The sequence below is a fragment of the Peromyscus eremicus genome, chromosome 12 (genome assembly GCF_949786415.1).
Source record: "Peromyscus eremicus chromosome 12, PerEre_H2_v1, whole genome shotgun sequence".
Lineage (NCBI taxonomy): Eukaryota > Metazoa > Chordata > Mammalia > Rodentia > Cricetidae > Peromyscus > Peromyscus eremicus.
Window position 1 is genome coordinate 38707171 of NC_081428.1, and position 26905 is coordinate 38734075.

The 26905-nt window shown below is 42.4% G+C and overlaps 1 protein-coding gene across 1 annotated transcript in view; it reads left to right on the top strand.

Annotated features, from left to right (window-relative positions):
• The first annotated feature begins 8109 nt into the window (after positions 1-8109).
• LOC131922889 (transmembrane protein 45A-like) overlaps positions 8110-26905 on the top strand; it is a 46720-nt gene continuing 27924 nt past the window's right edge. Inside the window, exons 1-2 of the mRNA XM_059277726.1 lie at positions 8110-8263; positions 24030-24136. Of these exons, the coding sequence (XP_059133709.1) occupies positions 8110-8263; positions 24030-24136 (261 nt within the window). The remainder of the gene's footprint in view (positions 8264-24029; positions 24137-26905) is intronic.

Here is a 26905-nt window from a genome sequence, read left to right on the forward strand (position 1 = left end):
TGCAGTAGCTCCCTTTCTGCACGTACTCTGACTGCTCAAAGTTCAGCCAGATGTTTACTCTCTGGGGCCCCTCACCAACTTAGAGTTATGTGCAGTACGTGCTTGGCCAGCCAGCCCCCATGGTGGCTCAAGGACAAAGCCTGGGACTTGTGCTGGACTGCCCCCAAAGCAATAAATTGTAACCACCAACCAGTAAATTCAAAGGTTACATACCCTCACCCAATTAAAAGAGAACAGAGATAGAAATAAACCAATCCGAGTTGCACCCGTGCAAAACTCCCCCAACCCCCCTGAAGGGCTTGTGGATTTTGCCTTTAAAAAGCTAGCCACACAAAGAAAAAGCAAGTTCCTCCTGGCCTCACGTCTACGAGTGAGTGCTTTGGATCGAGCTTCCCTGCCCGCGGCTTGTAAACAAACAGAAATAAACCATGCTGTTGCATTCTGAACCTAAGGTCTGTGGTGAAGTCTTTGGGGTCCCTATCTGGGCATAACATTCAAGACCATGTATTTCTTCACTCTGTGAATGAAGCCATTACCATACAGTAAATGGAGTTATTGAAATTATCACTACAATGTGGAAGTCTATTACAGGGCCTGGGGCTTTGTTGTCTGGTTGCTAGGAGAACCACGGGAGCTTCTAGTTGTGGTTCATATTCAGCTTCTGGTACATTTCTACCCTCATCTGACCATCTCCTTTCAGAGATCTGAGAACAGAAAGGGAAGGAATGAGAGTGAGCACCTGAGCATGGAGACGAGTCCCCACAAGAATGTACAGAGAAGAAGAAACGCCACCAAGGAAGAACACTGAGAAGTGTGAATGGCTCGCCTGGTTGAGTAAGGGCAGGAACAGTATCATGTTCTACATCTGGATGATGGGTGCCACCAGTTGTTTGGTGCCCCAGTTCCCGTCCTGTCAGCAGGAGGACAGGATGGTAACGGAAAAAAAGGCATCTGCAGATGCTAAGTGACTGGAGTAGGCGGTTGGGATGACTGGATCTCAGGATGACTAGCGTCACATTCTAATTGTTCCTGGCATCATACTTGAGAGTATAACCTGCTTTATCACCCCCTCTATGTGAATAAAAAGACAAAAGGTATTTAAATAGACTTTCTGAAAATGTTTTTTAAAAAAGATTTTTAGGGAGCTACCTCCACATCTTCAGCAAATGTTTTTCTGCATCAGCTCTGTGAATCTGTCTATTATTGATCTTGTGATGTGCCTCTTTAGGCTATCTTCCTTTTTGAAGTAATTATTTAAAGATGTTTCATAGATATACTTAGTAAGAACTGATAATCAATATGCTATGTGTTATCCTGGATGTCTTAGGCAGTACTAAAATAATCTTTCTTACACAGAAATGAGCCTCGCAATAGTCAGGGTTCGCCTGAAAGAATCAAAAGGATGCAAACATGTGAGAGGGGATTTACTAAGGAAGTTGGTGTACATGATCACAAACCTAGAAGTCCATGTCATCTGCAAGGTGGAGAACCAGGGAAATCAGTATTGTGGCTTAGGCCAAGTCCAAAGGTTTTGGAACCAGGGCAATTACTAGTGTAAATTTCATTCCAAGGCTGAAGACACAAGAGTCTGCAGGCAGGGGGCCAAGTCCAAACAAGACTCAAGTCCAAAGGCTGAAAGAACAGGATATTCCGGCCCGAGAAGGGTAACGGGGTTTGGAGGCCAACAAAGGTTTTCTAGTGAGATCTGAGCTTGCTTTGCCCTGCAGAGCTGCATTAGAGGATTGCTTGACCATGTGCATGGTTACTAGGTGATTGGAAGGGTCTACACTTGGCTGAGCTAGGGGGAGGTCTTTTGCTCCACCCCTTGGCATTCCTATAAATAGCCCTTTAGAAGAGACAGGAGGGACTGGTAGATAATGATCCAGGCCCTCCCAAGGCTATCATATGTTTCTATCTGTTTCTGTCCCCTCTATTCTTCTATTTAAATCTCTTATCCTCACTCCTCAAGAGTACTCTGTTATAAAATGTGGGAGCTGGTTTCCCAGCTAGGCTCCCACAAGGGGACTTCCCTTTTCTCTCTGCCTGCTTGTGTTATCTGGAGCCTCAGATGATTGCATCATGCCTTCCTACAAGCTCATGCCAAATCTTATAGCTCAACTCAGTTACTCAACTCTGTTGTGGGTTCAGTCTATCTGAAACTCATCTTGGAAAAGGGAACTTAGTATTTGTTGCCCTGTCTGCCTTCTATTTATTTTCTGCCAATATATTTTGTAGTAAAAGTTGCCTGCCTCAGTGGATAGTAGCAACACTTAGCCGTTGCTTACATACATACTTGCTTGGTTTGAAGCTGCTTGAATTTCTTTTATTCTCTGTCCAGTTAATCATTAATGTCTTTAAAGTCATTAAAGTGCCTTTAAATGACACTTGAACTTACTCAGTATAATCTCATGCTGTTTCTGACAGAAGGAGCAATAAAAGTCAGATATGGTGGCTCACACTTGTGACCTCAGCACATGGGAGACTGAGGCATGAAGACTGCCAAATATCTGAGGCCAATCTAGAATCCATCGTGATTCCAGGTCAGCCTAGATTACATAACAAAAAAGAAGCAATACTGTTTTAGACACATTTCCTGCAATCAATTAGATTATTAAAATAGTCTACCCTATTCTCTTTTAAAAATGTGGCTACTATAAAATGAATCTTTTTTTTTGTTTTTTTGAGACAGGGTTTCTCTGTGTAATTTTGCGCCTTTCCTGGATCTTGCTCTGTAGACCAGGCTGGCCTTGAACTCCCAAAGATCTGCCTGCCTCTGCCTCCTGAGTGCTGGGATTAAAGGCGTGCGCCGCCGCCGCCGCCGCCGCCGCCGCCGCCGCCGCCGCCGCCACCACCACCACCACCACCACCTGGCTTATAAAATGAATCTTAACGTGTATCTTACACAGTATTTCTACTAGACAGCTCCAAGCTATCTCCTGATTAACTTCCAAGACTCTCTATTGCTTAAATTTTATTTTGTATATTTTATTAGACATAAATGTATTGTAATTTAATTATCCTAGGTGTTACTTTGGTATAAATGGTGTTATACAGCCATTTCCTCTAAATGAAAGCATTCCTTCCTGGAGAGGAAAAGAAGGTGTCTCAGACTTAGGGTATAAGTAAAACTAGCAAGTCCCAGGAAATGAATGAAACTTACGAAGTTCACAAAGTTCCTGAAAGTTACAACATTAACAAGGCCTGTCTAAGATTATGTATGCATATATGCAGTAACAGTTGGGAGAATGAAAGGGAGGATGGGAGGGAGAAAGAGAGCCAGAGCCAGAGAGAGAGAGAGAGAGAGAGAGAGAGAGAGAGAGAGAGAGAGAGAGAGAGAGAGAGAGAGAGAGAGAGAGAGAGAGCGCGAGAAGCTGGCCTCTGCAAGTCGTACAGAGAGCTCCTGGGATGTAGCCTCTGTACGTTAACACTTGTGTCAGGGTGGGCCTTTTGTTGATACAGCTGCCTTTCAGCCATTCATCCACCCTCAGTCGTGCTTCAGTTGATCTACAAAAACCACTCACAAAACAAAGCAACCTATTTGCTTTCTTGAATCCTGGACGTTGCTTATCCACTGAACATGTATTTATAATCACTTCCATTTTGACAAGCACGCAGTTGTGGACCAATAAACTCCCCGGTTCACTAAATTAGACATGGGTGGAAGAAAAGAGCCAGAGCCCAAGGACTTTGTCTAATCTTGCCTATTTTATGCAAGCCATTATCATATATTACTCTTAGAATGAGAAATTTTATTTACTTTTGGTTGTGAGCCCAGCCTTTAACAGCTGAGCCATCTCTCCAGCCCGAGAAATTGTACTTATCGATAACATTTCCTTCATAAGGTGAAGACTTTAGTTGCTCACAGAAGAAGTCTTTGATATGCTTCCAAGTAATGCAGAAGCATCTGGAATGTAAAATGACAATCTTGCAGGAAGGTTTAGGAAGACAGCCCAGCATTGGAGTCAAAACACTCTAGTGACTGAACTCCAGGGAGCAGACTTGAGCTAAGTGTTGGCCAGCTCCTGGGCCTAAATCTCTGTGTTTCCCTACAGGAAAAATGGCCACTAACACTTTCAAATACAAAGAACAGCACTGTTAACATCTCCTATGAAAACTCTCACACATTTATTAAGCAAAGTAAATATTCAGCAATATTTGTGGCCTTCTAGTGTATTTAAAGGGAAATATGCAGGAAGATGACAACCTGGCCTTTGGACACCAAAAGACAAAGCTTAAAATACAGTGCAGGTGACTGACATTTGGTATGATGGGAAATTTTGACTGGCAAAGCAAATGACTGAAATTTTAACTTTGTACCTTTTGTTTCTTTTATTAATTATTTGAAGATTTCATAACCTACTCTTTAATCCCCTTCCCCTGCACTTCTCTCAGATTCATCCTCACCCCATTTCCTACCATCCAACTTTGTGTCCTCATCAAAACTCCTTCAAACGCATCAAGTCCAATTCATGCTGCTTATATACTGTTGGTGTGTAGGCATCTACTGGAGCACGCTAGACCCACTAGGGGCCACACCTATAAAGAAAACTTTATATGATTCTTCTCTTCCTAGCGGCTATCAATTACCAATAGCTCCTCAGCTAGAGGCGGGACTTTATGCTCCCTTTGGCCCCCTCTGTGCCAGTATTTTGTTTGGCTTGAGCTGGCGTAAGTCGTGTGCAGGCTGTCACAACTTCTATGAGTTCATTTGTGCAATTGTCCTACCATGCCAGGAAAAGTTTCCTTGTAAGTCATGCATCACCTATGACACTTACATTCTTTCTTCTTCCTCTTCTGCAATGGTCCCTGAGCCTTGGGAGGGTGTGGCACAGAGGACAGAGCGTTCTGAATTCACTGACTCTCTGCACTAGACCAGGTATGGGCATCTGAGTTAATGGCCTTGTACTGCAGAAAGAAGCTTTGCAAACGCCACATACATACAATAAACACCACAAAAAAGGTTGACGCACGATCCTAGTTATCCTTATTAAATAAAATCCCGGAGTCAGATGTGGTGGAAGCTGACAGATCAGAAAGCAGAGCAGCAGCCACCAGAGACTTCATAACTCTTGGAAATTGAAATCTCAGACCGAATGGGCGCTCCTGTCTCTATGAATGAATCCTCAGACTGAATGGGGGCTGAGATCCTGTCTCCACCCACCTTATATTCCTGTCTCCACCTCTCTAGTGCTGGGATTAAAGGCGTGTGACACCACGGCCTGGTTCTGTTTCTCTTTTAGACTGCTTCAATCTCAGGTAGCTCAGGGTGGCCTTGATCTCCTGGTCTTCCTGCTTCCTCCTCCCAAGTGCTGGGTTTAAAGGTGTGTGCCCCCATGGTCTAGTGTGGCTAGCTCCACCCTCTGATCTCCAGGCAAGCTTTATTTGTCAGAACACAAACAAAATATCATACAACATGTGGTGACGAGTGGTATAGAGAGAAACTGTATGTCACCCTCTGGTGAGGTCCACCTACACAAGTGTGCACACATCCACATCTGAACATTTCACATTCATACAACAACACACACACGTTTTTGACAATATCCTATATATGTGTGTACATACATATATGTACACAGTGCACTGTTTATATTTACCCTACAAAATCTTCTCTTATTCCCCTCCCACTCCTCCCTTTGAATCCCCCTTTTTCCCCTTACCAACTAATTTCCCTTCTACACTATTGGCTTTTGTTCTAATCCACTGTGTTTAATTAAAATTGTTGGTATGAAAATGGGTAGGGAGTTGTTACCAGATTCTTGTATAACATTAGAGGGACCAGCCTTAATATTATACACCCCAGGGGCTCAGGAGAGAAACTACTAACGGTGAGGACTATTTTCGGGAAAATAGAATCCCAGCACACCAAGCTCATTAGTCCATTCACTTTAATTCACCATTCCGTCTCTAGCTTTTCAGTTATATAACCAAACAATCACAATCCTCCCCTCCAGCCAGTCACCAGGTCTGAATTCCTGCAAGGTCATAAAGGCAAGTAAGAGTTTCCTCAGGCAGTGATTGTCAGGCTTTCTTTTATGACCAGAAAATGGAGTGGTTAAGGGAGGAGGTCAGGTGAGAGCTAATATCAGTTAGTATATCAAAAAGGAAATTTCCGTGCTTAATCTATATTCCTAGGAGTGGTTAGATAAGAAGTTAGGGGTCTATAAAGTTAGTAAGGCTGTAAGAAAGGAGGGTCTGAGCTAAATTGTGTAAAGCAATTGTGTAAATTACTTAAGGTCCACCTGACCTAGGTGGTGTCTCCTTGTGGAATTTACCTTAAATGGGGAGACTAGCACATGGACTGTTATTTCTGTTAGTCCTTGAAAGTGGCTAAGGGAGATATCTGATTCCAGTGCTGAAAGGGGAGAAACAGATGAGCTGGGTGGAAGGAAGCCTTTCCTGAGGATGTTCTCCAAATACCTTGAATGTGTATGTCCAGAGAGTGACCAGTCTACACTGTTAGCCCTTCTTAGGGGAAAAATCAATTGGGAAAACTGTGAAGGCACACATGATTTTCATAACAGAAGACAGCTGAGATATAACAAGCCAAGTAACACCAAAAGCTCCTTGGAATTTGCCTTCCTCTGAAGGAATTCCTTGATCCCTTCAGGTAGTGACTTTGCCATAACCAGTTGAGTTCTTACAATATTTTCCTGCAGCCTGTAGCAGTTCCCATTTTCTTGTTTAGTTAAAAAAAAGGAGAATGTTTAATTTTCTCTAGGGCTGTGAATATGTAGATAAACTTAAATTTGGAGATGGCTTGAAAAATAATAAGTAATGTTTAATTAATATTGACATGTATCAATATTGTACCAATAATATATATATATATATATATATATATATATATATATATATATAATCAATAGTCTATATAGATGGCAGGCTGAGCATTATTTTAACCATCTAATAGGTATAGTTGCATATAATTAGAATATCTCTGTCCTAAAAAGGGAGTAGAGCAGTAACATAAAAAAAACTATCATTAGCTAATATGGCATAATATGGTCAAAAGTGTATGAATATTATGATTGTGACTTATCAAAAAGAAATGGTTAGTTTGGAACATTAACTCTATCTATTAATCTTTGGTTAGTGGTATTAATTTGGTTAACCTGTATTTTAAGGAGGCATAGCTAAAGAGTTACCTGAGTCATGAGCATCTGTGGGACCAAGGCTGCAGCTGTAGCTTACCTAGTTTAAATTTGTAATCAATGCAATATTAAACCATTAGCTATGAGAAAACAGCAATAACCTGTGTCAAGGTATACATAGCAAAGCTTACATACAGACCAATTGTCATAAGTACATAAAGAGAATGTCTGGTGGTACATACAATTCAGGATCATGGGCAGAACTTACAAAATTAATAACAGAGCATTTTTAAAGGGCAGTCCAGACCCTAAGCTGGAGAGTTCAGTTCAGAAAAAGGGGTACATGACAAAGGGGGCTGTAGAAATTTCTCATGGTTACTGGAAGTTGGTTCCTGATATGGGAGCGAAGCTGGGGCTCTTGAGGCCTGGGATGCAGGGGAAACCAGGAAGCATAGGCTGTTTCAGGCTCTGTGAGACACATACAGCAGGCTTTCTTGTCTGTGCTGGAGGGCATGATGCAGGGCTGAGCCGGACAGCACATTGGTATGGGCTGGAGGGTGGGTGCAGACGTGCAGCTAGACAGCATGTCTGTGGTCCAGAGAACGACAACCTGTAACTCTTTAGATGGTTAGAATTTCTGCTGGAAAAAAAAAAAATATGTATTAATGGTAGAACATGCAGCCGAGGAGTTTTAAAGAGGAAACTTTTTCTCTTAGGTGTACCTGTGAAATTAAATGCATGGTTAGCAGATGAGAGAAGGGGATACTAGGCCAGGGAGTTGGGTACCCAGTCTCAGGAAGAGTAATCTACCAAGCACACTCAAAAAGCAGTGGTGTTGCTTGGCGGAGGCTGTCCAGAGAAGAGGCAGTCTCTCCAGGAGAGTTGTAAAGGTGACCCCTGAAGTGCCGCCTACCGACAGACCTCACCAAAGGTACTACAGACCTGGAGGAATGCAGGCCTCTTTGTGGTGAGTAGTTGAATAACCCCCTTCCCTATTAAGAATCCTTCTTGCACCATGAGTCAGAACCAGTCTAAAGAGAATCAGCTTTTGATGGAAGTTACAGGACACAGGCTTAAGACGAAAGGCATTTCAGTCAGCTCCAGTCTGTTTACAGGCTTAGCGAAGGAAGCAACAGACTGTCTGAACCCCATAAGGCCTCCTAAAAAACGTAAGGAAAGATTTAGGAGACCCCTAAAAGCCGCCGACCTTATGAAGTTGATTTACCGGCAGACTATGATAAACAACAGAGATTCTAACCCCTCCCTTTTAGGGAGAACACTGCTGTTATTTCATTTGGGGTCTTACAAGGAGGTAACACAATATTATCACACTACCAGACCTCCTGAGAGTGTAAACCAGAGCTAATGAAGTTCACTATGTTCTCTGTAGCCGCAGCATCCCTACTACAAACAGTTGTGGGGTTTTTTGTTGTTGTTGTTGTTTTTTTTTTTGTTTGTTTGTTTTTGCTAAAACTAACTGGATCTAAAGGCTAACTTGAGCTGTAAACTTCTAAATCACTAACTAGGAGCTCTGCTCCAGCAGCCTTCCTTTAAATAATAATGCAAGCCTCACAGGCCTGACAGTACCGGTTGGTTTAAAAACTAATGGCAACTCCCAGCTCTCCTAAAATAGTGTTCTTTTCTCACTCTTTCCTCGTTATGGGTTGACTTTTAAGTTCTTAGTAATTTACAAAAATCTTGGCCAAGTACAAGAACTTCAGCTAACCCGTTGCAAAAAAAAAACAAAACAAAACAAAAACAAAAACAGGTCCTGGTGACGGGGTGCCCTACTAAGACTGTATGGATTCATCAGACCCCTGAAGATGTTTGGGGGGTGGAATCCTAAACATCTGCCTTCTCTCTGAACCTAACTATCTGCTATCTGTATCTCAGCTCACTTCCGCCTATGTCTCCACCCCCTCCCCTCATCCTGCCATTCTGGGCAGCTATCTGGCTATCTGATAAACCCCTGGCTGCAGCTGCAAAAAAAAAAAAAAAAAAAAGAAAAAGAAAAATACTCCTCCATTTTAGTTTGGATTTTTTACTGTACTTACCTTATGTCATAATACACCATAAAGGATTTTTTAAATTGTTACTCTCCTTATATACTAGATTTTTGAATAAGAATTCCTGTTTTGCCGGGCGGTGGTGGCGCACGCCTTTAATCCCAGCACTCGGGAGGCAGAGCCAGGCGGATCTCTGTGAGTTCGAGGCCAGCCTGGTCTACCAAGTGAGTTCCAGGAAAAGGCGCAAAGCTACACAGAGAAACCCTGTCTCGAAAAACCAAAAAAAAAAAAAAAAAATTCCTGTTTCTATATTAAAATAACTTCAGTACAAACAATATTTTTAAGGCTAAACCTGACAGGTATAAAACTTAAGTCCTAAGCTTATAAAGATAACTAACTTATAAATTGTTAGGAATAAGTTTACCTTAATTAAGGATAATTAAGAAATAAAACTTGTTGATTGATTGGCCGACCTGAACTGTAAACTGTTAAGGATAAGTTGTACCTAAGCTACAAGCTATTAGAGATCATTACTAGGATACAAATTAAAGCTTGATCATCTTATGAATGATCAAATTCTCTAATGTATACAAAATCATATTTATATGCATGCTAAGTATGCTATATTTTATATAATCAATTCATTACTTAGCCCCCTAACATTTAAAAAGTTTAAGCTTTGGACAAAACTGCCATACCCCTTATTGCCAGGGTTTTGTCCAAACTATGCTTTGAGATCATTTAGATTATATTTTCATTTACCAGGCTTAAAGATAATTTGCTTTACTATCCAATCTCAAGTAAAAGATAGCTCACCTAACAGATTTCAAAATGACCTTTTACTGTTCCTTTATTAAAAAAATTCACTTTACATTGGCTATTCTCAATAATCAATCACTTATTTCTCCTGATGAATTTAATACATAGATGTTTTTGGATGTAAAGTTTTTATAGGGATATAAAGGTTTAGATATAGGAAATGTTTAGAAAGTTTAAAAAAAACTTATGATATGAATTGCCATTTATTGGGATAGAAAAATATAACATATAAACATCTAGATATGTTATAAATGATACATAAATCTCAGTAAATAACCTAGAGATACTGAGGATGTATGCTTAAGTTAGATTTATGGATAAAGTTTTTATTTAGGTCTGATATATATATATATATATATATATATATATATATATATATATATATATATATATATATATATATATCAGATATTAGGTAGCTCCTCTGCTGTACAAGGTATAAAAACTGTCCTAGGAAATGTTGATCCTGACTTGACTAAAGAGATTAAGATTATTGTACAACCCCCTACAAAACAATTCAGATTCATGCAGGGCAGCACTTAAGGGAGCTAGCTGCTGGTGTGGATTCTACTGATATGGCCTTCTGGGCTCAGGAAACTAAATATTCCAAACCAACTAAACACTTGAAATACAGGGAAAGAAAATAATTGGCTTACTAGACATAAGCACGGATGTTTCTTGTATTTCAGGAAAAGATTGGCAAGTATAAACTTATGGCATATTCTGCCCATATGCCATCCCCTTTATACCTAACACTCTCTGAGGAAGAGACATGCTGTAACTAATGGGTGTATCATCAAGCTCTGCTATGGACTGACATCAACTCTAATGCTATAGATGGGTTTTAAACTAAAACGAAGTTGGGTAAATAAACCCAAGGCACAAATGAGCCCATTATTCCAAAAATTATAAATGACAGATGTGGCCTAAAGTATCAAAATTTATCCCAGGGGCCACTGTCTACTGTTGACCCCATTACTTGTAAATCTGATGCTCCTATCTGGGTTAAACAATGGCCTTTGAATACTGAAAGAATTGTAACTGCGACCTGTCTGGTGGAGGAGAGACTTAAAAATAGGACATATAAAGCTTCCCACCAACCCTTGAGTCACCCCCCAATATTTGTTGTTTAAGGAACATCAGGTTTTATAGACTGTTACAAGATCTTAAGAAATTAAATAAAATTTATTAAAGCCAAGGGGAAATCTCACAACCCGACTGGCTCAGTTGGTAGAGCATGAGACTCTTAATCTCGGGGTCATGGTTTTGTGCCCCATGTTTGGCACCAGGTCTTGTATAGTGTTAGAGGGACCAGCCTTAATATTATACACCCCAGGGGCTCAGGGGAGAAACTACTAACGGTGAGGACTATTTTCGGCAAAATAGAATCCCAGCACACCAAGCTCATTAGTCCATTCACTTTAATTCACCATTCCGTCTCTAGCTTTTCAGTTATATAACCAAACAATCACAATCCTCCCCTCCAGCCAGTCACCAGGTCTGAATTCCTGCAAGGTCATAAAGGCAGGTAAGAGTTTCCTCAGGCAGTGATTGTCAGGCTTTCTTTTATGACCAGAAAATGGAGTGGTTAAAGGGAGGAGGTCAGATGAGAGCTAATATCAGTATATCAAAAAGGAAATTTATGTGCACAATCTATATTCCTAGGAGTGGTTAGATAAGAAGTTAGGGGTCTGTAAAGTTAGTAAGGCTGTAAGAAAGGAGGGTCCGACCTAAATTGTGTAAAGCTATTACTTAAGGTCCACCTGACCTAGGTGGTGTCTCCTTGTGGAATTTACCTTAAATGGGGAGACTAGCATGTGGACTGTTATTTCTGTTAGTCCTTGAAAGTGGCTAAGGGAGATATCTGATTCCAGTGCAGAAAGGGGAGAAACAGATGAGCTGAGGGGAAGGAAGCCTTTCCTGAGGATGTTCTCCAAATACCTGGAGTGTGTATGTCCAGAGAGTGACCAGGCCACACTGTTAGCCCTTCTTAGGGAAAAATTAACTGGGAAAACTATGGAGGCACACGTGATTTTCATAACAGAAGACAGCTGAGATATAACAAGCCAAGTAACACCAAAAGCTCCTTGGAATTTGGCTCTCTCTGAAGGAATTCCTTGATATTTTCAGGTAGTAACTTTGCCATAACCAGCTGAGTTCTTATATTTTCCTGCATCCCGTAGCACCATATCACAGGCGAATTAGCAGTGGTTACAACACTTAAAAAAAAAATAACACTCCTTTCTTTGGCAACTGATAATTGCCAATAGCTCCTCAGCTGGAGGTGGGACCTCATAAACACATTTCTTCATCTATGGTAGAATGTTGAAGGTCCCAATCTTGTGCATATCTGTGTAGGTATCTGAAGCAGCTGTGTATTTATGATTGCCTTGACTATGAGATATCAGGATGTGTTCCAAAACAGTCATCCTCAACCTCCAGCTCCTACAAATTTTCAGCCATCTCTCCTGTGATTTTCTGTGGACATTAGCAGGGATAATATAGGTGTCTTATCTAGGGAGACCACCAAACAGTCACTTAGTCTCAGGACCTTAATCAGTTATGAATCTCTTCATTAACTGCTGCCCTTACAGAAAGAAGCTTCTCTGTTCAAAGCCGGGAGCACCAGAAGTTTAAGGGCATGAACATACATAGTATGAAGGCAGCTTGGCAACATGTCTATTCAGCAAAGCGTCAGTAGTAGACTCCTGCTTAGAGCCTGTGAGCCCCTAAGCCATAGGCATTTGACCAGTCTTGCAGTACCAGGCATGTAGGAGTATACATCAAATCTAATCAGAAAGTGGTTGGTTACCACCCAAATAGTCATTCCCCAATTGCACCACTGGGCATAACTTGACTGGTATGTCGGTATTGTTATGCAGGTCCCACAGCTGGTTAATATCTGTACTAGCTGGTTTTATGTGTCAACTTGACACACACGATAGAGTCATCAGAGAGGAAGGAGCCTCACTTGAGGAAATGCCTCCATGAGATCCAGCTGTAGGGCATTTTCTCATTAGTTATCAATGAGGAAGGGCCCAGCCCATGGTGGGTGGTACCATGACTGGGTTGTTGGTGGGCTGAGTAGGTCATGGGAAGCAAGCTAGGAAGCAGCACCCTTCCATGGCCTCTGCATCAGCTCCTGCCTTCAGGATCCTGCTCTGTTTGAATTCCTCTCTGGACTTCCTTCAGTGATGAACAGCAATGCTGAAGTGTAAGCCAAATAAACCCTTTCCTCCTCAACTTGCTTTTTGGTCCTGGTGTTTCATCGACGCAATAGAAATCCTAACTAAGACTGTCTATGATGCCTTTTTTTCCCTTAATGGCCCACTCAACACCTAAGGCAATATGAATGCTATTCAGAGGTGCAAGCGCTCAGAGCTCAGTCCCGGACTGATTTCTCTGTATTCTGTAAACAAAGTTTGTAATGCTTTCAGCAATAGGGACAAAGTATCAGAAACAAGGAAACTTCACACAAAAAAGAGCTCAGGTACCTGTACAGGGACCCCTTGAAGATTCGTCATCATACTGATCAGCATGAGTATTTGAGGATACTACTAGAAGCAGATTTGGGACCGGCTATGATTTGAATATGTCCCCTAGAGTTCATGTGTCCAGTCTTAACCACCAACTCCATATACTGATGTGTATGGAGGCAGAACCTTCAGGAAATCACGAGAATTAAGGAGGTCATGAGGGAAGGGCCTCAAAGACGGCACTTGGTGCTTTATCAGAGGAGTAAGGGATCTGAGCTGCCTGTATCCCATGCCTTATTGATTATCATGCAGCAGGACATCCTTCACGTTGGACAGATGCTGTTGACTTCCCAGAATTCTCAGACTTCCCAGCCTCCAAACTATAAAAAGTTTTTATCTTTATAAATTACTCAGTGTTAAGAATTCAGTTACAGCAACATATCTAGTAATCCAGAATAATTAACACCAGACTGTGTACTTTTCAAAATGTTCCCCATAATTCACAAAATTCATATTTTTTTTTATTTTCTTTCCTTCATACGTTTGTCTAATTTTGTTTACATGTTTTTCTCATTATCGGGCCATCTTTTCCTCTTTTCATTTTTTTCTCTTTAGAACAGTGTTCAAAACTATTCGTAAGAGGCTAGATGGAGAAAATTTGTAATCCAAGTACTAGGGAGACTGATGCAGTAGGGGTCAGAAGTTGAGTGTCAGCTGGAGCTATGTGGTCAAACTGCCCTCCCCCCTGCAAAAGACAAGAGAGTGTTTTATATGCATGTGCATGTATGCATTTATATATATAATCACACACTTGTAGTAATAAAGAAAACCCAGTACTCAAGCAGAAAAACATCCACCATGTCTGCCTTCTCAAAACAGTAAAGTGGTTATATTTACTATGCTGCTTAAATGCACACTGCTAAACGGACTGCTAGTGACTTATCATTGTATCATAGATCAACGCATCTCTCAACTCTCACATGAGACCCTTCTATTTGCAGTGGATGGTGATTAATGCAGAGATCCATAACTGGTCAAGGTGCAGAGAATAAGAGACCGCAGAAAGCTCAGCCCCAAAGTGAACATATAGACTTCATCCCCACAACTTCCAAGGTCCAGGGACCATTGCAAGAAAGAGGTAAGGATGAAAGGCGGTGGATGACTACGTGTAAACAGTGTCTTCTAGACAGACCAGGGAAGCTGCACGTGTGACCTCACAGTGGCTGTGACACTTTGCACTAGGCTGCATGAGTCTAAACCGGACAGCATGGAGAGGGGAGTCAGGTGCACAATTCCACCCCTAACCATAGAGCTATTTGGCAGTTGCTAGATGTTGGGAGAAGAAAAGATAGTTTTCTCCAAGAGTGTAGCCCCCAGTATGCCGAACATGGGAGACTACACATCTAAAAACATTGGGCGTCACAAGTTGGTCTTGAATGGTATATAAAGAAAGGAAAGAAGGCACAAATTAGGTAAGTAAAGAGTGTGGGCCTGGGAAGAGTTCCGGGAGAGGCATGAATATGCTCAAAACACATTGCATGAAGCCTCAAAGTGCTGTGGGATGTCCTGTATGTTGTGAATAAATAAAACTCTGATTGGCCAGTAGCCAGGCAGGAAGGATAGGGTAGGCAGGACAAGGAGGAGAAGAATTCTTGGAGGTGGAAGGTTGAGGCAGAGAGATGCTGCCAGCCACCGCCATGACAACCAAGATGTAAGGTACCGGTAAGCTACGAGCCATGTGGCAACTTATAGACTAATAGAAATGGGTTAATTTAAGATATAAGAACAGTTAACAAGAAGCCTGAGCCATTAGGCCAAACAGTTTAAATAATATAAGTGTCTGTGTGTTTATTTTATAAGTGGGACTTATAAAATAAGGGCTTGGCAGGACCCAGAGAGAAAACTCCAGCTACATCAAAGAACTAATAAAAACTGGATAAAAAATAAAATGGAAGTATATTACCCCCAGCTGTTCTGGAGAAATATTTCCACATGCATTCTTAATAACACCTCCAGTATAATATTTTGTTCATAATAAACCATCTGTGCTGATACTTCTTTGGCTTCGTAGGGGGTCATTGATATTCATTACTATTTAAGCATTTTTTTTTTTAATGTTTGGTCCCTCCATATTACAAGAAGCTGAGCCAAGCTACAATATTATCCAGTAACTTGATGTTTGCTAGTGGAATTCAGATTAAGGGATAGTAAAGGTACTAACTTTCTGAGGCTAATGAATGACTCAAAATTAAAAAAGGTCTTAGAGGGCGGTAAGGGCCACACCAGAGAGACAAGATCTCAGACAGGTTGAAGAACTGGATATGCCAAGGTCCAGAGCTGGAAGCCTTTGAGTAACCATGAAATATGTGCTAAGAGTGAAGGGAGCCACGTTCACCTGCAGAGTCTGAAGGTCCCGATGTTGTTTATCACCAGAGGCTGGAGGTGAGGTCAGAGGCTATGCGGGACTGTGCATGGACAATGGCTCCTGCAGTCCACTCCTGAGCTCTGCACTTGGAGCCTGGCTGTCTCTTCTGTGATTCTGACAGTTTTTAATGTGCTCCCTAGGTATGTTTATCTGCCTCTCCCCCCCCCCCAATACTTTACCCTATTCTCAGGTGTGACTACTATAGGTTGGGTGACTAAATGAAGGAATGTGAGGTAGATATTAATTAGTATCATCCTGGTCATCATTTTAAGTTCCAAGATCAGGTTAGCTTATAGTATTTCATAATGACAAATAGCAACCACCAAAACCCACATAGCAGATAAAAGAATACATAGCAGATAAAAGAATACTTTTCTGGTGCCCACACAAACTGGAGAGGGTTCAGTTCTGAATTTTCCAGTGAGGCAGACACAGAGGAGGTTGAGAAATGCAGGTGACTTGTTGACATTTGATGGCTGCCAGGATGGGAAGTATCAGTTTTCTTTAAGGGTGTGATCCCTGGTAGATCAAACATGCTCTGGGGCAGGATTCACACCTGGGAGAATTTGTGCAACAGAAATTGGACATAATGGGCTAAAAAAAAAAAAAGAAGAAGAACAACATAAAGTTGAGTGGTTAGTGAGATAGAAGTGGAGGGGTGGGTCTTGAAGTAGTTGGGGGTGTGCATCTGGTCAAAATACATTGTACGCAATTCCGAAATAAAAATATTACTTCACAAGTAAATGAGAGAAATGCAGGTGAGAAATTGACACTTGTGTCTCAAGAGCTCAGGACTGTCTCTGTAGTTCTGGCTAGTTCTTGGTTCATGAGCCCACCAGGAAGATTTAGGCAAGGTCAAGATGATGGTTTGGGGAGAGAAATTCAGTGAAATGCAGGTGAGGCTAACGTGGGAAGAGCCGTTGGTTTTACTTTATATTTATACTGACTTTATATCTGTAGCTATTTGATTACATGAGGGCAATGTGGAAAGAGGTGGTGTGGGGAGATTGGGAAATCCCTTCTGTGACATGATAAAGAGAATGTTCTTGTCATGGTTTTCACATGAGATACACCTTTCCTACTAGAAGATTGTTAGCCCGACAACATGAAACTGTTACAGCCCAGTCAAGTGCATTCTAGTGTCTCAGTCACAGTATCTTTTACCTCTCTATGATCTCCTGTTTCCTACATTCTCAGGCCAGGTTCTAATACCTTTCAGGGTCCTCTGTCAGCTCCCCTGAGGGTCCTTACTGGCACAGAAATTTCACATGACTCTGAAGAAGCTTTCATGGGGTTGTTTCCTTGTTTTAGTGGATCTCATATTTGACATGAAAACAGAATTTATGTAATACTGTAAGCATTCTTCAGTTTCCAAAAAATTAGTAGAGCTCCCCCTTTTTTCATAATGCTTTTTTAAAGGAAGAGTTTTTGAAAAGTGAGGAATGAAATGAGGTTAACAGAGGGATTTTTTTGTTTTGTTTTGTTTTTTGAGACAGGGTTTCTCTGTGTAGTTTTGGGGCGTGTCCTGGAACTTGCTCTGTAGACCAGGCTGGTCTCATGCTTACAGAGATCCGCCTGCCTCTGCCTCCTGAGTGCTGGGATTAAAAGCGTGCGCCACCACCGCCCCCAGTGGCCAGAGGGAATATTTTGAGGCATCATAACTATGGCATGAATTGAATGCAATTATTTTGTTTCTTTGTTTTGCTTTTTTTTTTTTTTTGAGACAGGGTTTGTCTATGTAGCCCTGGCTGTCCTGGAACTAGCTCCTAGACCAGGCTAGCCTTTCACTCACAAAGATCCACCTGCCTCTGTCTCCCAAGTGCTGGGATTAAAGGATGTGCCACCACTGCCTGGCTGAATTTAATTCTTAAGAGAAAAGAAGGTTGTGGTGCCCACTCCTATGCCCAGTGAGCTTGGTCTCCTGTGTTATGGAAAATAAGAATGACTGTCATATGAGGACTGAGCCTCATTAGACCTCCCAGTGTTCAATCCGGGGTTCACCAGTCACTTACGGTGCTGACTGATGGGACGTATTTCCAGATTTGGGGATGGAATATTCCAATGAGTTTTTAGCAAAGTCTACGTGCTGGAAGCATACTATCTTTCCCTCACTAAGACACTACCAGTTCCTCTCCTTAGTTAACAAATGGCATTTATAGCTAGTCTCATGTACACTATCCTCAAACTAAAGCTAAGACTTTTTTGTATTCTCCTCTTCCCCACGGTTCAAGGAATATTTGAGCATAATAAGCTGGCATTCTTTATTACTGCTGTGTATACTATCTTAGAAGCAATTTATGGGAGCCAGTTCTGTGGCCATTAGACAGAAAAGAGGATGAGACGAATCTGTGTGCCGCTGCCCTGGTGCTCTAAGTACAACTGAAGAAACCATGAGCCTGTGGACTTGTTTACTGAGCTAAAGCTCCGCATGACAAGAATGGCCCAGGTCTTCACAACATGTATCAGCACTGTTCCTTGAAAAGAAGACGTTTCTTGCTTTCCTCCCTCCCTCCCTCCCTGAGCATCTCACCCCGGTATCCTAATGCTGGTGACCATAGGAAGCATATCTTTCGTGTCATCCATTTTTGTTTCACCTGGTTTAAAGGAACATCTTTTTGTCCTTCCCTTTGGGTTTACCTCCCCTTTTAATCTACACACCGCCATTAACTACTCCTTGAAAATCGATGTGGCAGATGAGAGGTTTGACGGAGAAGTTAGGGGACATTGGCTGAGGTGTTGGGGGCAGTGTTAGGGTAAGGTCTCCTGGTTAGTTCCACTGAGCCCCTGAACAATATGAAGAGGAAAGCTGCTCAAGAAGAAGGGGTCAGAGAGGAGGCTTTGTGGGTAAAGGTACTTGCTGCCGGACCTGCCTGACTACCCGAGTTTGATCCCTGGGACCCATGTGGTAGAAGAACCAACTGCTGCAAATTATCCTCTGGTTCCAAGGTATTTATGACTTGACAGAAAGCTTGGGGAGGTGGTTTTTCCTCTTCTAGAATGCCTTCATACTGATCCAGATCTTCAAGTTTAAGGGATGACTAAGGTCTTGACAACGTGTGTTACAGATGTCTTTCGAAAAGAAGACATTCCTTGTCTCCCTCTCTCCCTTCATCTCCCCTTCCAGCCCCATCTCTTCCCCTAACTGCCTCTCCCCCTTCCCCCCTCTGTTATTCCTCCCTTCCTCTCTCTTCCTTCTTTCATTTATTTTGGCTGTTTGAAACTTGATCTCTCTAAGTAGCCTAGGCTGACTTCAAACTCATTGTGTCGTCTGGTCTGACATTGAACTTGTAATAGTCACCCCAACACATATACACACCCTCTTCAGTGCTGAGATTATTGACATAGAAAACCATAATTGTTTGAGAAGCTATTTTCTAATGATCTTCCTTTTCCCAGAGCTGGGCTTTGAATTAAGGGCCCTGTACATGCTATATATATGCTCTTCTACTGAGCTACAGCAAAGCCCTGAAAAGAAATCGTTTTCTAATATCCTTGGACTGTTTTGGATTTGGGTACTATGACAACACACCCTTAAATTTCATTCATGTACTCCATATTCACTCCATTTGGGCTTTCCTGTCTGTTTGCTTTTGTTTTGCTTTGTTTTGTTGAGACAGGGTCTCACTCTGTAGCCTGGGGTTGGGATGGCACTCACAATACAGACCAGAGTGACCTCAAGTGAACTCACAAAGACCTGCCTCTGTCCCCCACTCACAGAGTGCTAGAATTAAAGGCCTCTGCCACAATGTCCCCCTCCAACAGGGCTTATTTCTGAAGGAAGGACAAACAGGTAGTCTCATTGGCTTCCTAAATTTAATCCTTATAGGGACAGCTCAGATGAGGGAGGTATTCTTCAGTATTTTCCTGCTCTGCTGATGGTGTTGGAGTAAATGTGGACGCTTGGGTAGCAGGTTGACTTAGCCAGGAGAAGCAAGGTTATGGGTGGACCAACTCCCCATGGGAGTCTTATACCCTGGGCAGCAGTGTTGCACTACCGCCACCCGTTCACCATGCCCAAGCGAGGGGCTGTGGATTAAAAAATAGACAAGAAACAGTGAGTCATTTGCCACAGCAGAATGCCAAATGCCCTTTATTGAAGGAGGGAGGAAACCTTAAATACAGGCTTACAGCACAATGGAGGAACCCCGGAGGGCAGAAGTTCGCTACCCAATGTTCTACTTTCTTGCATCTAAGCTGTGTACACCAAATGCAGGATACATGAACAAAGAACCTCCGGTGATCATTCAGTGAGAAGGAAACCGGCAGGGAATCAGCATAGGGAGGGCATCTGGTCAAGGCTGGCAAGCAGGCAACAGTTTACTCAATATGGGAAGGCCAGGGCCCACACAGCAGAGTTGGCAGGTTGAACAAAGGCACAGTAATGACAGATCAGGTGTTGGGGTTAGTGAGAGTAAAAATAAACAAATAAATTTACCACACAATTATGGAAAAAGCCCCTGATGTTAATAACTACGTAGTGCTTCCCCAACTGTACAGGATAGTGAAGTAATCTGAGCCCTTGCTTAATGAGTAGACAATAAGACGCTTATGCTTAATAATATTAATTTGCAAGCCTGGACTTTTTATAGGTTGGGTGGAGGCCCCAGGAAGTGAATAAAACCTCCAGGGAGAAAGGTAAGTAGGAGGAGGGCATGCCATTTTTCTGGGCTGTTGTAAGGCTGATGTTGGTTAAACAGATTCCTCTTGAGCTGTGAGCAGCATCTGGCAGGATTGTGAGCAACAGCGTAGCACATCTTCAGCAAATATGAGTATTGAGGACTTGGGCAAGTATAAAATTGTGGTGAATTTTAATATTGGGTTAAGGTAAAAGATGGATAAGTTTTGATATTGTATGCTAGTTGCTTTTGACACGTCTGTATACAGATGCATGGCTGTGTAAAACTGTCTGTGAGGTATCAAGTTTCAGCTTATTGTTTTCTTCTTTATTCTAGAAAATTTCAGCTTTAAGTAAGGAACAAAGCTGCAGTTGTAGCTGGTTCTTTCTTTTCCCTGTTGTGTCAATTCTAAAGTGCTGGATCTATTGACACTGAGCAAGATGAATGTCTCAGAAGCAAGAACTGACCTCAAACACCTAAAGGTTAGTTTTCTATCTCTGGAGTAACTTTTAGTTTGATAAAAGTTTCCTGTAGCCTACCACCTCCCTTTTTGAGATGAGTCTCATGTAGCTCAGGCTAGCCTTAAGACCACTGTATTGTGAGGCTAGCCTTGTACTCTTGATCCCACTGTCTCTCTCCCTTCCAAGTGCTGGGATTACAGATTCATATTTGATTCTAGACTGGACTGTGTATTTGAGATGCAGTACAAATAATCTAATTTCTCTGAAAGTCAGTTCTGTTTCAGAAAACGGGTATAATAATAACATTAATTTCTTGGAGTGGTAAGGGTTTTAGGAGATAATGTTGAGGAAGAGTGCTTGTCAGGCTGGGGATATAGCTCAGTTGATAGAATGCTCACTTAACATGCATAAAGCCCTTTGGTGTACTCCTCAGCACCAGGGGGGGAAATGAGGAAAAATTTGGCTCAGAGTAAAAATCGGTTACGTTCACACTTATCTGCAGATCTTGTAACTGTGTAACGTGTATGTGCCTATCCATAAGTGGTTATCCATGTGGTTAAAGCCTAAAAAGCTGTAAAAGGGCCAAGGAGAGTGTCCGAAGAGGAGCAAGCAGAGGGGCGAGGGCAAAAGGACACAGGTCACATGAACGCAGAGAGAAGAGAAGGACAAGCTGCAAACGAGAGCAGGGATGGGGAGAAAAGAAGCACAGTCTCCACTGAGACACACTTGGTTGACAACGTCGGAATGATACCTAACGCTTCACACAATGGCTAGAAATGGAGCGCCTGTCACATGGCAGAGCGCAATGAAAGCTGGTTATCTTTTTTTCCAGTCCCCGTCCTTGGCACTGGAGACATGGATGGCCGCACTGATGACTCTTGGAACCACAGGTCTCTTCCTAGAAAGCTTATGGGTTGTGCCCGACTGCAGCGAAGTAGAAAGTAGCATAGAGAATGTGATTTGTAGTTGTGTGGAGCTGACTTGTGGATGGCTGTTGTGATTTTAAGAGATGAGAAGGGAGACTGCACTCTGAATCTTTCTTTTACTCCAAGGATAATGTGATCATGTGTAAGCTTCCTGACAACTTCACATACACATCTACTGATGAAGGTGGTTCTCATGCTTCCTTCCCTTGTGAGATGTGAGAATGAGATGGAATAACTCTTGTGAAGGAACAGAACAGTATGTGTTTAAAAGGTGCTAGCTTCTCTGCTCCCCCTTTTCTCTTATTCAAGTCTTTGGTAAATATGTAAGGCATACCGGAACCCCCCTGTAAGAGCTGTAAGCAACCACTACCCCCATGTACCTACTAAGTGAACGTTTGAAATGTGACATCTCATCTGAGGTGTGTTCCCAGTGTGAAATAACTCTGCCTCATCCCCAAACCATTATTCCCATGGAATTTCTTCCTAAAACCAGAATAATAGAACACTTTTGAGTCTGTGGAGAATTTTTCTATAGAAAGTCAGAGTTGGGTGAGTTCTGAGGTGGTTTTCAGTCTCTGGCTGGTGAGCATTTTTTTTTTTTTCAAATTTGCAGTGATGTTTTTATGAATGAGAATTTTGTTTTGAATTTACTACTCTGTGATCATATTTTTCATAGTAGTTTGGAAATGTTGAATAAAAAGAAAACAAAAGAAAGGAATAAAAACTATTCTATGGTAATATTTAAATATATTTGGTTACAAAAATGTTAAACTTAACTTCACAGTTCATAAAAGAAAGCCTTTACTTTTAGGAATGTGGTGACTGGGGAATTTAATTTTCATTTTATTTATTTCGTGTGTGTGTGTGTGTGTGTGTGCGCGTGTGTGTGTGCGTGCGCGCGCCGCGCGCGTGCGTGCGCACACATGCACACCTTAATGTGCATGGTGCATGTGTGTAGCAGTCAGAGGACAACTTCTGGGACCTTCTCTTTCTACCATGTTAGTTCCTAGGACGGCCGTCAGGTGACGAGGCTTGGCTGCAAACTCCTGTACTCGCTGAGCCATCTTACTAGCTGGGTTACCGAGAAGTTAAGTTTGCGTTTTGCTTCTGCTGGGGACTGCGGGTCTGGCTGCTGGGAATTCCGCAGTGAAAATAGGTGAGCTCAGCAGTCTTGCAGAGGAAGGGTAGAAAAACAACAGAAGTTAAAGAAAAACCATAAAATTCCGCATTATGATATATACTGTGAAGATAAGTTTCTATGGATATTAAATAGAACAACGTAATTTAAAACATCTCAGAAAGGAAAGCCTCTTGAGGCAGTCACACCAGTGCAGAGCCTTGAGAGAGCCTCTTCCCATGTGGAGTATCCAGGAAAGTGGAGACAGGCTGCCAGATACTGCCTACCGATTCGCCCAGCACCAAACCCTTGGTCAACAATGAGAAAACCTGTGGGACTGACGGACCCATGAAGGGTTCCTGACTCCTTGGAGTGTGTGTTCTGAAGAAACAGGCAGGTGAGGCAAATACCTTGGAGAGCAGGGAGGGTCACTGACGTGCCCTGGCAGTGCACGTACCCTTTTCTTTTTTCCCTCTTCAGAGCCATCAAAGACCACAGCCTTGACCACACAGGTCCCTGGGGGCGGGGCTGTTCTTCCTTTAAGCTTGGTATTAAGTGTCACTCATGTTTGTCACTTTACTTTCTGTTCCCATCATGCTGTTCTGACTCAGACTGAGCATTTGTAATAGCCTCCTGATTGCATCTTTGCCTGCAGGCTCTTTCTCCCTGCCCCTTGTATTCTGGGCACGGCTGACAGGTTTAATCTTGATGAAATGCCATTTGGACCACGTAGCTTCTCTGCTCTGAAGCTTTTCTTAACACCTTCGTGGCTGAGGAGCAGCTCCATGGGAGGTGATTTACCTCTTTCATTTTCTTCTTTTTGCTGTTTCTTTCATTAGTTTGTAGAGAAACACACCCTGCAGCCAAGATGTTTAGCAGAGATGCAGAAGACTTTCAGTCCCAACCTCTAGCCACTCTGGCCTATTTCTGCCTTTATTCTGCATTGCCCGGGCATGATAGTCATCCTTGTCCCAGAAAGCTGACTGCTCTGTCTCTGTGGAATGTGTGAGAACATATGGAAAAGAGCTTAGGCTCTGGAGTCGTCAGACCAGATTCAAGTCTCCACTCTGCCATTAAATGAGCCATGAGAACTTTCCTCAGAATTTATTGTTTCATCATCTCTGAAGAGCAGGAGGCAAATAGAAATTTGTATCCTTTCAAGACGGACAGAGAAGACATTGCACATAAAACATTTTGTAAGTGCCTAGTCCACAGTGAGTTCTTAGTCCTTAACCTCTGTTTAAATAAGCATCAAACACCCTGTATATTGATTAATAGATGTGCATCCGGGGACCTCTGGCTTTCTTCTGCATCCCTAATCTCAGTTAGCCATTTTCTTAATTATTATTGGGCTGTGGCCCAATTTTTGAACAGTGGGGCTCTTGCCTGGAAATACTGGGTACAGACACTAAATAGTGGAGCTGGATGGAACTTCTAGATACCATTCTGTGTAGGATCTCTGAGTTCCCTTAGGGTGTGTACTGTAGACACAGGGAATGATTTGAAAATCTTGTAGCTCTTTGTGGGTCATCTATTTTTATTGTTCAGGCAGTTCTCTGATCCATCGTTAAGTCATGGAACTGACTGCATATCACTTGCCCTTTGTCATTCTTAATTAAATGTCTATTGTTTATTAATTTATCCACTTGTCAGTGAAGTATAGTAAAAAGGGATTGAAGCTGAGGACATAGATTCATCTAGTTACATCTCAGCTTTTCTCATATTCCTAGTCATCCCTCATAAGGTTCTCCATAGAGTTCAATCTTCACAGAGGTGGAAATGTTAAAATTGCATACAGGTTTCTTGTCTACACCCAAAAGTGTTGAAATGGGCATCGCCCCATGGAAATCCTCTTGTGGGTTGCCAGATAAAATATAGAACGAATCATGAAATTTGAATGTCAAATAATGCATAATGTATATGGACCACAATTACCCTAATTATTAATTGCTTACATGAAGCACAAAATGACCAAGTTTCCTATACTCTTATAGCCCTCTTGTTCCTCAGCTCACTCCAGCTTCAGGTAGTGACATAAATTCCTGTGCAGATGTCACATTTATTCTGGCACATATCGGAATTTTCCCAGGGGCCTGCCCTGAGAAGATTCCTCCCAGGGTCCTGGGGAAGACACTATGGCTGGCATGGGGGTTTCTGAGGGAAAGGAATCTAAGTACACCGGGTTCTTTTGTCTGTTCACTTTATTTCTCTAAGACAAAATTCTTTTTTTTATTTTTTTTTATTTTTTATTTATTTATTTTTTTAATTTTTATTTTGCAATACAATTCAGTTCTACATATCAGCCACGGATTCCCTTGTTCTCCCCCCTCCCGCCCCCCTCACCTTCCCCCCAGCCTGCCCCCCATTCCCATCTCCTCCAGGGCAAAGCCTTCCCCGCAGACTGAGATCAACCTGGTAGACTCAGTCCAGGTAGGTCCAGTCCCCTCCTCCCAGGCCGAGCCAAGCGGCCCTGCATAGGCCCCAGGTTTCAAACAGCCAACTCATGCAATGAGCACAGGACCCGGTCCCACTGCCTGGATGCCTCCCAAACAGATCAGGCCAATCAACTGTCTCACCCACTCAGAGGGCCTGATCCAGTTGGTGACCCCTCAGCCATTGGTTCATATTTCATGTGTTTCCGTTCGTTTGGCTATTTGTCCCTGTGCTTTATCCAACCTTGGTCTCAACAATTCTCGCTCATATAAACCCTCCTCATTCTTGCTAATTGGACTCCCAGAGATCCACCTGGGGCCTAGTCATGGATCTCTGCATCCAGATCCCTCAGTAGTTGGATGAGGTTTCTAGCACGACAATTAGGGTGTTTGGCCATCCCATCACCAGAGTAGGTCAGTTCGGGCTGTCTCTCGACCATTGCCAGCAGTCTGTTGTGGGGGTATCTTTGTAGATTTCTGTGGGCCTCTCTAGCACTTTGCTTCTTCCTATTCTCATGTGGTCTTCATTTACCATGGTCTCCTATTCCTTGTTCTCCCTCTCTGTTGTTGATCCAGCTGGGATCTCCCGCTCCCCCAAGCTCTCTTTCCCTCGACCCTCGCCCTTCACTACCCCCACTCATGTCCAGGCTGTTCATGTAGATCTCATTCCATTTCTCTGTCATTGGGCGATCTCCGTGTCTTTCTTGGGGTCCTGTTTTCCAGGTAGCCTACCTGGTGATGTGAGTAGCAGTCTAGTCATCCTTGTTCCACATCTAGTATCCTGCTATGAGTGAGTACATACCATGTTTGTCTTTCTGAGTCTGGGTTACCTCACTCAGGATGATTTTTTCTAGATCCATCCATTTGTCTGCAAACCTCATGATGTCATTGTTTTTCTCTGCTGAGTAGTATTCCATTGTATATATGTACCACATTTTGTTTATCCATTCTTCAGTTGAAGGGCATCTAGGTTGTTTCCACGTTCTGGCTATTACAAACAATGCTGATATGAACATAGCTGAACAAGTGCTCTTGTGGTGTGGTTGAGCATTCCTTGGGTATATGCCCAAGAGTGGTATAGCTGGATCTTGGAGGAGATGGATTCTCAATTTTCTAAGAAAGTGCCATATTGATTTCCAAAGTGGTTGTACAAGCTTGCATTCCCACCAGCAGTGGAGGAGAGTTCCCCTAGCTCCACATCCTCTCCAGCATAAGGTGTCTTCAGTGTTTTTGATCTTAGCCATTCTGACAGGTGTAAGATGGTATCTCAGAGTTGTTTTGATTTGCATTTTCCTAATGACTAAGGATGTTGAGCAATTCCTTAAATGTCTTTCAGCCATTTGAGTTTCCTCTGTTGAGAATTCTCTGTTTAGTTCTATAGCCCATTTCTTAATTGGACTGTTGGGCATTTTGATGTCTAATTTCTTGAGTTCCTTATATATTCTGGATATCAGTCCTCTGTCAGATGTGGGGTTGGTGAAGATCTTTTCCCATTCTGTAGGCTGTCGCTTTGCCTTGTTGACCGTATCCTTT